General features: G+C 46.5%; 1 protein-coding gene across 1 annotated transcript in view; it reads left to right on the top strand.

Moving 5' to 3' along the window:
* Nucleotides 1–14,836, top strand: part of TMEM245 (transmembrane protein 245) — a gene marked incomplete at its 5' end in the record, with an annotated part of 132,644 nt that overhangs the window by 57,048 nt on the left and 60,760 nt on the right. Inside the window, 4 exons of the mRNA XM_025212024.1 lie at nucleotides 712–816; nucleotides 6,420–6,502; nucleotides 7,635–7,725; nucleotides 8,595–8,693. Of these exons, the coding sequence (XP_025067809.1) occupies nucleotides 712–816; nucleotides 6,420–6,502; nucleotides 7,635–7,725; nucleotides 8,595–8,693 (378 nt within the window). The remainder of the gene's footprint in view (nucleotides 1–711; nucleotides 817–6,419; nucleotides 6,503–7,634; nucleotides 7,726–8,594; nucleotides 8,694–14,836) is intronic.

Here is a 14,836-nt window from a genome sequence, read left to right as displayed (position 1 = left end):
TGTGCCCCCTCCATCACAACCCCCCCCCCCCCCCCCCCCGAATGACAAAGGCAGCATTTTACTTGTATGAAGTAGTGTGATTGTCATTTGTAATGTATATACCTCTGTAGAACATAGTGTACATATGCTGCATCATTTTGTCATGGTTAATGGTTTTAATAGTAGAGAAGTTTTCCAGATGCTATCTTGGGTCAGTACAGTCTTACTTGGATGCCTAGCTTTGGCATCCTAAGTAATTGGCTTGATGCAGTGATATAGAAAGCACACAGCTTTGCTGGTATCTCATTAGGTATTTAGGAGATGAACTCCATCCATCCAAGTTTGAAAATATGGTAGTACTGTTCACAATCCACCTTGATCACTTTTCTGCTCTTGTACTGATGAGTGTCTGTAAGTTTCCCTGCTTGAAGGAAATAAATTAAGCCAGAATCTGCGTTGCTAACTGCTTGCTGTTTGTCTCATGACAGTGTTTTGATTTTAATTTGGAAAATCATATGCATCATAACATAACCCTAGTTCTGCTAAATATTGCTTGTTAGTTGCTTGTATCCAAGCATGGGTATAAGCGCTAGTTACTTAAGTCCAATTATTGTAGTCTTGTTATTTAAAAAAAAAAAAGTCCAATTAATATTCAGGGCTGTCAGATTGGGGCTAGTATCACTTCTATTGTATACTGATATATGTGACATGATTTGTTTTTCTTCTCTGCAGATGATCGTGTGGTTGGAGAAAATGCTTGATAAAATCATTAGCATTTTCATCATATTTTTGCTAGTCATAGGAACTCTTCTGCTAGCTCTTCTCCTTACCGCAAAGGTACAGTACACTAAGAGAAATAATCATAAAGCTGTTCTTTTAATCACTTTTTAATGAAAGTTGTTTGTGAAGAGCTGTAAAGTTTTAGGTAGAGGTTGGCAACCTACGTCCCACAGGTCAGATCTGGCCCATGAAACCATTGAATGTGGCCCACAGATATGGGGCTTCAGCAGCAGCTGTTCTCCTTGTGCTATCATAGGGTTGAGAACTGGCTGTGTGCCCGCCTCTAACTTGGGGTGGGTTATTCCAGTCTGCAGCCAGAAAAGGTTGCTTACCCCTGGCTAAAGGGGTTTAATAATATTTAATAATTAATGTTTTTATTCTTTTATTATTCCTACAGATGAAAAAAACATACATTAATGTTTCAAATGCATCATAGTGTCAACATAAATGGAGTAGAAGAGTGCAGTTCTGGAGAATGTTAAATGTATAGATTAGCTTAACATATTAGAATACAAAAACTATTTTGTATCCTAGTTGTTTGTTGCTAACCCCCCCCCCGCCCCAGACTTGCATGTGGGAGCTGCTTTCCAGGCTGCCTAGTGGTCATGTACCTGTACATGCACATGGCACCCCCTGCCTGACCTGGAACTCTACCAGCCTGCAGAGAGCTCTTTGCAAAATTGCAAAATCCACGTGTTTCTCCATTAAAATGAAAAATCAGAGTTTTTCTCTGGTAAAAGAAGAAATCTGTGTTCTGCCCCGCCCCGCCCCCCCTTCTATGGGAAACAGAAAACCTGGATCTCTGTTCATCAGTAAAATGTTAATATGATTTATATTTGCAAGAGATGTAGATGAACATCCCCTTTATTTCAGTAACTACCTGTATCAACCTTATTACTCATGTTTGAATGTGAAGATGTACCAAGAATCATGATCAGATTTTTTTTCTGAAGTTAACAGCTAACTTTCAGTGTGTAGCTGTTTCTTCTTGCCAGTAGAGGTCTCTCATTTAATGTGGATTTTTATTCTATTGCATACTTAAAAAGAACACACCGTAATCAAAATAATTATATAAATTTTGTTTAATCTGACCTTAATCTGTAATTGAAAAAGAATATGACATCATGTGATGCAGACTTTTAAAGACTTTTGATTATATAAACTCATAAACATTGAAAGAAGCAAAAATTTTAAACCAAAGTATATGCCTAAATCTATTTTGGAAACATTTAAGATATTTACAGATAGTAAATTCCATCTGTTTTTGTTCTAGAACTGATTTAGTAAAGCATTTTGTAGCATACTTGATCACGGTAGAGCAGAACATGAATTAGGGTGCTGAAAGATGAAACATTTGAAAAGCCACGGTTGCACTTTGAAGCATTTCAGAAATGGAGTGTTTCAGCCATAGACAGAAATGCTCCCCTTTGTCATGCCTCGTGGCAGGACTGCTACAAAACTGCTGTGGGGAGCTGCAGTGACCCACAGGGCAGAGGGAGCAGAGTTGATTGTCAGCACAGCTCTGCAGCCTCTGGCTTATGAGAGTTGCAGCTCCAGTTTCCTCCCTGCACCCATTTGTGGTGGGAGAGCAGTGCTGATGTCCAAGTGCTCTTCTGTCCTCTTAGCTTTCACTTCCTTAGACTGCTCACAAATTAGAACAAAGAGACTGAAGATCTGCATCTCTACCCCCCATGCAAGATGCTGCACTCCTTTCTTTTTCTCTATTTACAGCCCTAGTTTTTTCACCATTTTTTCACACTTTTTCCATCTATTGCTTAAAACTTAAACCTGAATGTCTTTTGAGTTCAGAATTTAACAGGATATTGATACCACAGTTTACTTTACGTGCAATTGTAGCTTCAAACGAGATGGTTTTCCAGTTGCGCTTAAATTGACATTGGAGAGAGAGAAAACATGCAAGTTAGTTTGGCCTATCATTCCTAAAAGGTTGCCAGCCCCTGATTTAAACAGTAAATATTTACACAACTAAAGCATCCAGCATAAGCCAGCATTCCTAGCATGATGGCTATTTTAAGAATGCTGAATCAGAGTGATGATGGTATGGGATAGACACAATTATGAACAGAAAAATAGTTTTGCAGTTGCTTGCTTTTATTGGTCAATGTGTTTTAAATGCACATAATTTCATAAAAAAAAGATGTTTTATCTCTGTGCTGATAGACTTACCTTGGTTATAGTTAGCATGAGTTTAACCATTTCAGCAGCATTATGGACTGGAATTATCCATAAATAACTGGTCATATCAGAAAAAATAGGGTCACTATTAGGGATGTCTATTTACTATACCTCATTATAGTAATTGACAACCGATGCCCAGGAAAAAGCAAACTTGCTAAATGGGTACTTTGCATCAGTTTTTCACCAGTTCCATGGGATGGCCCTGCCCACTATGAGTCAGGGAGGCCCAGGTGAGGGTGATTCTTTGCCCCCCATTGAAGCTGACTTTGTGAAGGAACACCTTGACAGGCTGGACACCTTCAAGTCAGCCGGCCCTGATGGGTTACACCCAAGTGTACTCAGGGAGCTGGCGAGCATCATAGCTTAGCCCCTGGCATGGATCTTTGAGAGCTCTTGGCGCTCTGGTGAAGTGCCCGATGATTGGAAGAGGGCCAGTGTCGTGCCCTTCTTCAAGAAAGGGAGGAAAGTAGATCTGACAAACTACAGGCCCATCAGCCTGACCTCTGTCCTGGGGAAGGTCTTGGAAAAGATTATCAAGGAGGCCATCCTTAACAGACTAGCTGAAGGCAATATCCTGAGGGATACCCAGCATGGGTTTGGTCAAGCAAGACCTACCAGCAACAATCTTATTTCCTATTATGACCAGGTGACTTATCACCTGGACAAGGGGGAAGAGATCGATGTTGTATACCTCGACTTTAAAAAAGCCTTCGACCTGGTATCCTACGATCCTCTTGGCTAAACTGGCTAACTGTGGCCTTTACGTCACCACATTCCGCTGGCGGGGGAACTGGCTCCGCAGTAGGACCCAGAGGGTGGTGGTCGATGGGAGCCAGTCGTCTTGGTGCGCTGTGACCAGTGGGGTCCCTCAAGGCTCTGTCCTAGGGCCTATACTATTTAACATCTTCATCAATGATGTGGACATTGGTGTCAGAAGTGGACTGGGCAAGTTTGCCAACGACGCCAAACTCTGGGGTAAAGCATCCACACCTGAGGATAGGAGGATGATCCAGGCAGATCTGGACAGACTCATGAAATGGGCGGACGAGAACCTGATGGTGTTTAACACTGAAAAATGCAAGGTTATCCACCTTGAGAGAAAAAACCTGCAGCATCCTTATAGACTCAGTAGTGCTACTCTGGTTAGCACTACAGATGAAAGGGACTTGGGGGTCATGGTTGACCACAAGATGAACATGAGCCTTCAGTGTGATGCTGCGGCTAGTAAAGTGAGCAAAACGCTGGCTTGCATCCGCAGATGCTTCTGAAGCAAATCCCGGGACGTCATTCTCCTGCTGTACTCAGCCTTGGAGAGGCTGCAGCTGGAGTACTGCGTCCAGTTTCAATGGACAGTTTCAATTGTTTGCCCCCCATTGAAGCTCCACAATTGGGCTCCACAATTCAAAAAGGATGTGGAGAAGCTTGGGAGGGTGCAGAGGAGAGCCATGCGCATGATCAGAGGTCAGGAAAACAGACTTTATGATGAGAGGCTGAGAGCCATGGGGCTATTCAGCCTGGAAAAGTGCAGGCTCAGGGGTGATCTGGTGGCCACCTATAAGTTTATCAGGGGTGGTCATCAGGATCTGGGGGACCGTCTGTTCACCAGAGCCCCCCAAGGGATGACAAGATCGAACGGTCACAAACTCCACTGTGACCGATTCAGGCTGGACATGAGAAAGAACTTCTTCACTGTCTGAGCCCCCAAGGTTTGGAATAGACTGCTGCGGTAGGCGGTTCAAGCACCCACTTTGAACACCTTCAAGACACATTTGGATGCTTATCTTGCTGGGATCCTATGATCCCTACTGACTTCCTGCCCCTGGGGCAGGGGGCTGGACTAGATGATCCTCCGGGGTCCCTTCCAGCCCAAATGTCTATGAAATCTATGAAAATTATGTAAAGTGGAAAAATGTCTCTCACTTCTTCTAGCTACTGGGCACCAATGTATACAGGGAATTTTTTGAAGACAAGTGGAAGGTTGTCATTAGCTGCGCACCCCTTTTCCTGCCATATATATTGCCCCTCATTACAGTATTTCTCTGAATTTGTTCCACAGACAAACTTCTTCCCATCTATGACAAGCTTAGCAAGAGCTCCAGTACCTTTTCTTTCTGCTAAGATGGTGGTTCTTAACCGTGTCAGACTCCAGGCATCCCTCCATAACTTTTGTGATTTCAGCCCCATTTCTAACCCTAATGGATTTAGTATGGGGCTTCCCTCTTTGCAGAGCAGGGACAAGGGAGCAGCCAGGCAGAGAGAGCCTGAGACTGCCTTTACCAGCTTATTTTGCACCTGAAGCCTGAACTTGCCTTTATTTTCTTATCTCTTTACACTTCCTGTGGCACCTTTCAAAGGATCTTGCAGCACATCAAGGTGCCCTGGCACCCTCATTGAGAATCACTGTCCTAAGACGCATGTCCAGAGAGACCTGAACCTCTAAGAATTCCTCTGCTCTGTCAGTTGCAGACTAACTTAATTTTCAAAATGCCAGTGGGACAGGTAGAGTTGTGAAGGCTTGTAGCAGAGCGGAGTGTCAGAAAATTCTGGCCACCGTCACCCATGCCTTCATATCCTCAAGGTTCGACTACTGCAACGTGTTCTGTGTTGGGCTGTCCTTGCACGTTCTGTACTAGCTGCTGCTTCTAGATAATGCAGTAACCCACCTTGTAACAGGGGTGGTCACTAGGTGCACATAACTCCCAACAGCTTTCCAGTCACAATTCAAGCTCTGGTTTTGAGCTACGAGACCCTAAAGGTCTTGCAGCCTAAAGGGTCTGGACCTTGCATACCTTCTTCTCCCTTATGTTCCATCACAATCACTAAGGGAGGCAGAGAGCAACTTCCTACAAATAGTGTCAGTATGCCAAGTCTGCTAGATGGAAGCACATAGGAAGTTCTCCAAAGTTGTTCCTCAGTTCTGGAACTTCCTCCCTCTTGTTGCTCATCAGATCCTGAGCCTGGACATCTTTCAGGAGCACTGTAAGACCTTCTTATTTGGGCAGGCATTCACCAAACAAAACTAAAATTAAATGTTGTTTAGCGGAGTTCTGGGTTACCTTGATGCTCTGGTTTCGTCTCATCTCTGTCCTGTTTATACGTTATTCTATTTTCTTATTTTAAACTGCCCAGAGCCTTTTTTGGGAAGAGCAGCACACAAATCAATTAAGTTTACATCTTACATTTCTAAATAGTGTCATGATATAGTTCAAATTCTCAAAAGTAACTAGTTGTGGGATTGTCATATTTTTTAGGTACAGAAATTGAGAAATCTTAAAGGGACCCTATTTTTATAAAGTAGCATGTATCCGTCTCTCTTGTGAAAATTGGGTCCTTAAAAGATTTGCAAGCTGGGCACCCAAAATCAGTAGTTCTTTTGAAAATGTAGGCATATTAAGGTGGATTTTGTTTCATGTTATATAACAATTTTCCCATATTCTTTTTCCTCTCTGTATTTAATTCAGGTACATCAAGAGAGTGTTCACATGATTCAAGTCACAAGCAGCTTGATCAATGAGACTGTAGCCAATCACCCAGAATGGGCAAAGTAAGTATGCTGAAGTTAAAAAAAAAAAAAAAAATAGGGCTGAACAAGTTTCAAGGGGCTGTTTATATCTGGTTCTTAAGATCAAAAGTTTATTGTATGCATACATGCGAAGGTGACTGATGAAGTGCATGCATATTGTTGCTGCTTTCCTTCCCCACAGCCTCCCTTTGACTTCAGCTCTTGGGCTAGCAAAATCTGGCAGGGACTGATAGTGAGTCTTTGAAATTCAGCAGCGGGGTGGAGCTGAGCTGTTTTCTTCCAATTACTATTTTGCTATTTGCTCTCCCACATTTGTATTGCAGGATGAAGGGCTGTAATCTGTGCATCCCAGGCAGAAAAACTGGATGACCCCTTATACAGTTAGGAGAATGAAAGAAGAATGAGCTCTGTTAGGCAGTTGTTTGGGATTTTTTTGGGGTGGAATAGAAAGATTGAGAGTTTTTTTTCAAGTGATATGTAAAAAGAAGAAAATGGTGACTTAAAGTAAGGGACTTGTATTGGCTGAAGACTGGCTTTATTCTTTTAAAATAACCAGAGGCTGGGAATGGGAGGACTGTCTCCAGGATCTGGAGAAATTCTTAACAAACAGCTTGATTTGGACCTGGATTAAAATTTGGGCACTGTTGCATCTTTCTAGTTCTAGGCAGTGTCTAGGTTCAAGAGCAGTATACAGCAGTTCAGCTTTTAGTTCATATATGGAAAGTTGTTTTCAATGCCATAATACCTAGAAAGCTAAGATTCCCTAAGAGGTATCTCTAACAAAAGCGAAGGCAGCAAGTATAAGAATCTGGCAAGTGGATAATTAAGTACATAGATGTAGACTTCATAATGAGGGACAGGATCTTTTCTTTAAAAGTTCAGTTTTCGAGAGCCATTGTCAATAAATGTTAGAGTAAAATGTAGTTGTACTAATGTCTTACACTGAACTGTACATTGTTGATTTAAAAATCTGCATTCTGTCATTATAAGAGGAATTATTTTAGTTTTAACCTACATATTCATACATGTTTAACATTAGCTATTTCTTAATCACTTGGAAAATTCTTCCTTTAAGTTGGTGTAACTATTAAGAAATAAGTGTGAAAATGATGGGAATAATTTTATTTGTTTTCCTTTTTGAAAAACAAACAAGCTGGCTCCCTGAAGCCCAGGTCATTCAGAAAGCTCTCAATTCAGCGGCTAACAACGTATACCAATATGGCCGGGAATGGATCACACACAAGGTAGAATGGAAGCATCATTTTTGTTTGCATGTTGAGGTTTTTTTTCTCCTTTTTTTTTCATTTTACTGAATAGTCATTTTTACAGGGTTTTTTTCCCCCCCAGCTTTTAGATACTAGTGCCTGCTATTGATTTTCTTGATGGTTTGCTTACTGTAAATATTTTGCTGTAGACCTGTTAATTCCAGTTTGCTACTTCTGTTGAGGAAGAGGTTCTATTTGGAGAGAGTGACTTCAGTAGTTTTGTTCTCCATGGCTGCTGGCAACTCTCTGCCTTCTGAGAATTTAACAGTATAGCTGTCTAGCAGCCTCCTTTGTGTCCAGTCATGTGAGGACACTGGAAAATTAGTTGTTCTGTGGAACATTAACAGTTTGTTTCTGAAACTAGCTTTAGTTACTCAGGTTTCAGATAAGGCTCCATTTTCCTAAAATGACCCTTGTTAGACAGATCACTGGCTTCTGGAGTTTAAACCTCTGAAGTGTACAATACAAGCTCAACTTCTAGTTGAATGTACCTTTTGGAGTATAGCAGGATTTTGCAGTGCCCTCATTTAAACATTTTAACATCTAGAAAACTCAAATCTCTTTTGAGATATAAAAGAATATGGCATATTTTTGTGCAATGGTATGTTGACTGGGATTTCTCCCCATTTCAGTTTAATGTTAACAGAGGGCTTGTTGCAGATAAAAAGTAACATGCTGTGAAGTATAGCATTTGAAATGTGTATTCTGTAGATATGCTGCTAACCTTTCTGATTTTGAGCTGAAGAACTTTTCTAGTGAATCTAATGGGGATCTTCTGGCTTTGAGTTAAGCTATAGTTGGCAGCTTTCAGCTGTTCTGTGAAATAAGAGACTTTTTGTATATTCCAGCTCCATAAGATTTTAGGAGAGAAAGTGAATAACACTGCTGTGATTGAAAAGCAAGTTCTTGAGCTCTGGGACAGACTCTATCATTCATGGTTTGTGAAGGTGAGTAATTGATACCTAATGTTGAGATCATTGAATAGTTTTACTGATTCAAGATAAGTATTTTGAGAGAACTAGCATGACTTTGAGCAAACAGAATGCAGACATACCTAATAATATATAACAAAAATACAGTCTCTCTATATAAAGGACTTGGAGGGCAACAGAAATAACAGCACAGTGTATTGCTGTATTTTACTTGCTAACACACATGTTGTTTTTCAAAACCTTGTAATATTTCTTAAGTAAAATATAAGGAAAAATTGAGCTTTCAAATGCACAAGTCAAAGTGTGGGTCCTTTACTAAGTGGGGGAGGCAACCAAGCTTTTCTGCATCCTCTGTCACTAGAAGTACTCAATGCCTTTTTTATATCAGTCTTCACAGGCAAGGTCAGCTCCCAGACTACTGCACCTGACAGCAAAGTTTGGGGCAGAGGGAAGCAACCAGCAGTGGCTAAAGAACAGGTTAGGGTCTCTTTAGAAAAGCTGGATGTGATGCACTCAAGGATGCTGAGAGAATTGGCAGAAGTGAATGCAGAGCTGCTGGCTGTCATATTTGAAAACTTATGGCAATTGGGAGTGGTCCCAGATAATTGGAGAGGGCAAATATAGTGCCCATGTGGAAAAATCATGGAGCCAGGTCCTCAAGGAATCCATTTCTAAACACTTTGGGAAGAAGGTGATTAGTAGCGCTGTGCAAGCTTCAGATCATGATTCCGATTCAGAGAAGATTTGGAGGCCGAATCTACGAATCCAAATTGAATCACTGGAAGCTTTAGGCTTTCCGAATAGCTTTGGAAAAGATTCGGCGCCGATTCGGCCATAGAGTATAATGGGGAATCAATGAAATATTTATAACTTTGTGGTCTCTTGGCTGATTTGGATGAAACTTGCAGGCATGGTAGCCCCTGATGAGAGCAGAACCCGTGCCAAGTGTCAAGGTGATTGGTGCAGGGGATTTGGGGATACTGCACCTCCAAGTCCTGAAAGCAAAACTCCTGTCACATGTATGTGTTAAGCCACGGTGGGGTGAAAACTGCAGGGGTGTCGGCCCCTGGTGAGGCCACAAAGCCTGTCAAGTTTCAAGGAGACAGGTGCAGGGGTTTGGAGGAAACTGCACCTCAAGCTGTGGACAAGCAAAACTCGTGACATGGGTGATAGTTGCGGGTTTTAGGGTGCAGCGGGTGGAAGCCGCCAGCCATGAAGCCTGCCAGCTGTCAAGGAGATAGGTGCAGGGGGGTTCTGGGGTCCTGCACCTCTGGTTGCTTACAGGCATAACTTGTGACATTGCTGCTTGTGCAACTGTGTCTGTCCTGGGGCACAGGGGGAGGTGGTGTCTTTGAAGTTACTGCAGGCCTGGCTGCTAAGCTACTGTTACCAAACAATCATGATTTGGACCAGCTCAGTACACAGTAGCTAGCTAATGTAACGAGTTAACGAGCAAGGAATAATACCTACAAAACCACAGACTAAGGAGAGGAAAGCATCAATACAGACAATCAACTGCCTCAAGACAGAGACAGTCAGTTGCACAAGCACCCATGTCACGAGTTTTTTCTGTCAGCAGCTAGGGGTGCTGGGCCCCAGAACCTCTCTGCACCCATCTCCTTAACAGCTGGCAGGTTTCATGGCCTCAGCAGGGGCTAGCAGGCCTGCAGCTTTCATCCTGCTGCACCTTAACACACACAGTGTCACCCATGTCACGAGTTTTGCTTGTCTGCAGCTTGAGGTGCAGTTTCCCCCAAACCCCTGCACCTATCTCGTTAAAACTTGGCAGGTTTGTGGCCTCTGCAGGGGCTACTATCCCTGCAGTTTTGACCCCACTGTGGCTTAACACAAACACATGACATGAGTTTTGCTTTCAAGACTTTGGGGTGCAGTTTGGCAGGCTTTGTGGCGTCACCAGGGGCTACCATTCTTGCAAGTTTAATCCAAATTGGACTGAAAACAAAAAAGCTATAGATATTTCATTGATTTCCCCCATTATACCCTAGGGCCAAATCTCCGAATCAGCTTCAGAGTCGATTCAGCTGAATCAAAGTGGGAAACTGATTTGGAGCTCTGAATCAAATCGCTGGCATCTGAACCCAAATCGAATAGTTCTCTATTCACACAGAGACCTAGTGATTAGTAGGGATCCAGGTTTTCCGTTTGCCACAGAAAAATATTGGGAAAATGAGGATTTTCTCCTTTAAAGGAGAAAAACATAGGAAACTGTAGGTTTCCCCTTGCACGCTGGCAAAGCTCCAAGGGCAGGGGCAGGCAGTTATTTCGAGTGGAGGGCCGCTTAACGAGCTTTGGGAAGCTGAGGGCTGCAAGGGTAGTCACACCCCTTGACAGGCGCCCCGCTCCCTGGTCACCATCCTGGGACTGAAAGTCTCACCCCCTAACCCCTGACCTTTTACCACCAGAAGTCTATCCCCTTGCTCCCAGAAGTACTCCTTTTGGGAAAGGGGTTTGCCATCTTGGAATAGGAAACAAACCAAATTATATACTAAAAATGAAACAATTGACAATAGCGTATTTACATTTTATTAAATTATTTTTGTCCTGATTTGTACAAGTTTTGTTGTATATATAGAGGTGATTGCATAATAGCTCAAAATGAAGTCTTACTCTTGTATATTGTGGAGGGGTTGGGGGGTGGTAAGGGTGGGTGGCTATGGTGTTTGTGGGGGGATGTAGGTGTGTGTGGCTGTCTGTATGTGAGAGATGTGGGTGGGTATGGGAGGTTTGTGGGGAGGTGTGTATGGGTATGGGGTTTGTGGGGGACTGCGGGGTGTGGAGTGTGGCTGGGGGTGTGCATGGGGGGATGTGGTGGGGGGTGTGCATGTAGCAGTGCACAGGGCTCCCCCAGAGGCATTCAGGTGTGTGTGTGTGTGGTGGGGGAGGATGTAGGTGCGGTGTTTGTGGGGTGTGTGGCTGTGTGGAGGAGGGTGTGGTTGTGGGGTTTGTGGGGGAAAGTTTGAGGGTATGGTGGGATGTGCATGAGAGCCCCTACATGGGGCCCCTGAGCCGTTCAGCCCCTGCCCCCTCTCCACAACAGCCCAGAGCCCAAGTGCTCCGAGTTGCCTCCCCGCCACCAACAACAGTTCGCAGCCCCAGCACACCCCATGTCCGCTCTGGACTCACCCCTACTGGAGCAGATCAGCTGGAACCTACACCACATCCCCGACCCAGCCCACTCTGCACTGCCCGCCCGTGGTGCATCCTGCTGTCCTTGGGCATACAGCAGGGCTGGGGCGGCTCCATGGTGGAACTGCCTTTTTAGAGAGCCCAGATGATAGCAGCTCCTTTTGACTGCTGCCACTGCTGGCCTCAGCCCCTCAGTACAGATAGGGACCTGCATGCGCAGCCCTGACCCTGTATGCCTCATGCCTGCTCTGCACTTGCCACCAAGGCTCAGCAATGGCAGTGCAAGACAGAAACTGTTGCTTAGTGCAGGGAGAAAAGCGGCCCCTCCCACTGCTGTCACTTCCTGGTGTAGCCTCCCGGAGTCTGTGCTGGGCTATCCTGCATCTGCTCTACATTGCTACCACTGCGGTGGTGACACGGTGTGGATGCAGGGCAGCCTAGCGCAGACTCTAGGAGGCTACACTAGGAAGCACTGGCAGTGGTGAAGGGGAGGAGCTGCTTCTTACCCTGCGCTGAGCAGCAGCTTCTTTCCTGCGCTGCCACTGCTGAGCCTGGAGCACGCACAGGGTTGGGGCTGTGTGGTGTGCTTCCTCACTGATACCGCAGGGCAGGAAGGAGCTGTCATCACCCAGGCTGCCTAGAAAGGTAGTCCATCTGTGGAGCTGCTCCAGCCCTGCTGCATGCCCGGGGGCGGCAGGATGCACCACAGCCGGAGGGTGCCTGGGCCAGGCAGGATCAAGAGACCCGTGACAGGCCAGACAAAGACCCACTGTGGGCCATATTTTGCCCACCCCTGTGCAAAGGGCTGCTCGGGGGAGTGGGAGGAGGGTGATCACAGGTAGGTGGTGCCACATGTGGGCGTGCATATGCAAGTGTGGTGGAGAGCAGCTCCCTGCAGGTAAGTCTATGGTAAGTCTATGGTGGTGAGGGGTATAGGTGAGGCATGGAAGGGCAGGGGGGTGCATAGGAGATATGTTGCAGGGGCACATGCCCCCTCCAGATTTGTGTGCCCACTGTGGGTATGGGGCAGCAGCGTGGGTGGACCACCATGGGTAGGAGGATGGAGGAGAAGGCGGAGCAAGGTGGTGACTCATTGCTGCAGCTGTTGCCAGGACCCACATGTCAGCCATGCCACCATCAGCATGAAGAATAACAGTCGTGCTGCCCTTGCCTCCTCCCACTGCCAGCTGCTTGCATGCCAGGACACTGCCATGGCCCAACCACCACTGCTGTTTCTCTCAGGCTGCGGCTCTACCCCCAGGCAGGAAGTGAGGTGGTGGGGCAGCATGGGCAGCCTGAGGGGAATGGCTGCAGTGGCATCTGGGTCATGGCAGCAGGGTAGAGTTATGGCCTGGCACCAGAGCAGTTAGCAGTGAGGCCACATCTGGAGTGCTGTGTCCAGTTTTGGGCCCCCCATACAAAAAGATGTGGACAAATTGGAGTGAGTCCAGCAGGGAGCAGTGGAAATGGTTAGTGAGCTGGGGCACATGACTTTTGTGGAGAGGCTGAGGGAACTGAGCTTTAGTCTGGAGGGCTAGGGACAGACATTCAAATGCTGGAGCCTAAATTGATTCAACCTTTGCAGGTTAGTCTAACCTGCCTAGGCTGAACCCATTTGTAATGGGACAGACATTCCCTTTGGACTGAGGCAATGCAGGCACATGCCTGCAGTTGTTCAGGCCAGGAGCCGGGGGTGCGTTAGAGCATGCCATGGCTGCAGGAAAGCTATGCTGGGGGTCATGGCCACTCCGGGTTGAACAGAGTGAGGGGGTTAATTCCTCCCTCTCTATCCCACCAGGGATCCAAGCCGGGTCTGCCAGGTGCTCCCCCCTCGCTGCTGCAGCAGTGGGGCACCATGGTCCCTGAGGTAGAGTGGGGCAGGGAGAAGAATTAGTTTCCCCTCTGCTCCCACTGGCAGCTGGGTCTGCCCACCATTGCTGCTGCGCTCCCTGCCCTGGAATAGGCCCCCTGCTGTCCCCTCTGCTGGACAACAGGAGGAGGAGGAATAACCCCATCCCTGCACTGCCCCCACCACAGGGGACCCTGTTGGGTGGAGTCTGGCTGTGCCCCACCCCACTGCAGCAGCTGGCCCTGACCCGTCCACCTCCGCCACTTGGCCTGTGCTCGGGGCCAGTGGCTAAATAAGTGCCATCTTGCCAGGAGGGGACTTACCCCAAGCACAGACCAAGCAGTGGGGGCTGGGCCCCGCCCTGCCAGGCAGCAGGAAGTGAGTGACTATGACAGGCAGCAGCCCATCATGGCTTCCTGGAGCACAAGCCCTTTCCTGGCAGGGGCCACTCTGCTGGGCTGGCAGAGCTGCTGCAGAGCACGGCAGTGCTGTGGGGGGCTTGCAGGGCTCTGGCTCTCTTCGGACCCTGATCCTGCTACGCACAGCCTGCCACAGCTCTGCGAGCCCTGCAACAAAGCACCCCCCCTTCCAGGAAGGGGTTCACACTCCCCCACATTCACAGGGGCTGCTGCTCCCAACAAGGGTCCTTGCCCCTTTCCGCTGCAGCGGCAGGACGGGGGCATGGGTAGATGCCACCTGGCAGGGCTGCTTGGGTATAGTTGCTTACAAAATAGGGCAGTTTCTCACTAGAAACAGCTACTGTTTTTTGAAGATTGGAGGATAGCAAATGTACCTATATTTTATAAAGGCTGAAGAGCAAGGCCGGGGCAAAATACGGCCTGTGGGCTGGATGTGGCCTGCCAGGCCATTCTATCTGGCCAATGGGGCCCCTAAAAATTAAAAAAAATATTCATCTGTTCCTGCTGCCTGTCAAAGATGATAGGAGCCAGGGGCAGCAGGACCCAGGGGGAGCCTTGCCAGGATTGCAGCAGCCCAGTCCTGCCGCACCCCCAGCCATTTCCCTGCCTTCCTGCCCCACACTGCACCAGCACCACGTGGCTCCCAGCTGCATTGCTGGACCAGGGAGCATGGGGCCCATGCTGGTATGGGGGTGGGGTGTAGGGAGGGGCTGTGTGTGTGTGTGTGTGTGTGTGTGTGTGTT

This window comes from Alligator sinensis, unplaced genomic scaffold (assembly GCF_000455745.1).
Source record: "Alligator sinensis unplaced genomic scaffold, ASM45574v1 scaffold1140_1, whole genome shotgun sequence".
NCBI classification, from domain to species: Eukaryota; Metazoa; Chordata; order Crocodylia; family Alligatoridae; genus Alligator; species Alligator sinensis.
Note: the sequence above shows the minus strand (reverse complement) of the source record. Positions and strands in the feature narration are given on the sequence as shown.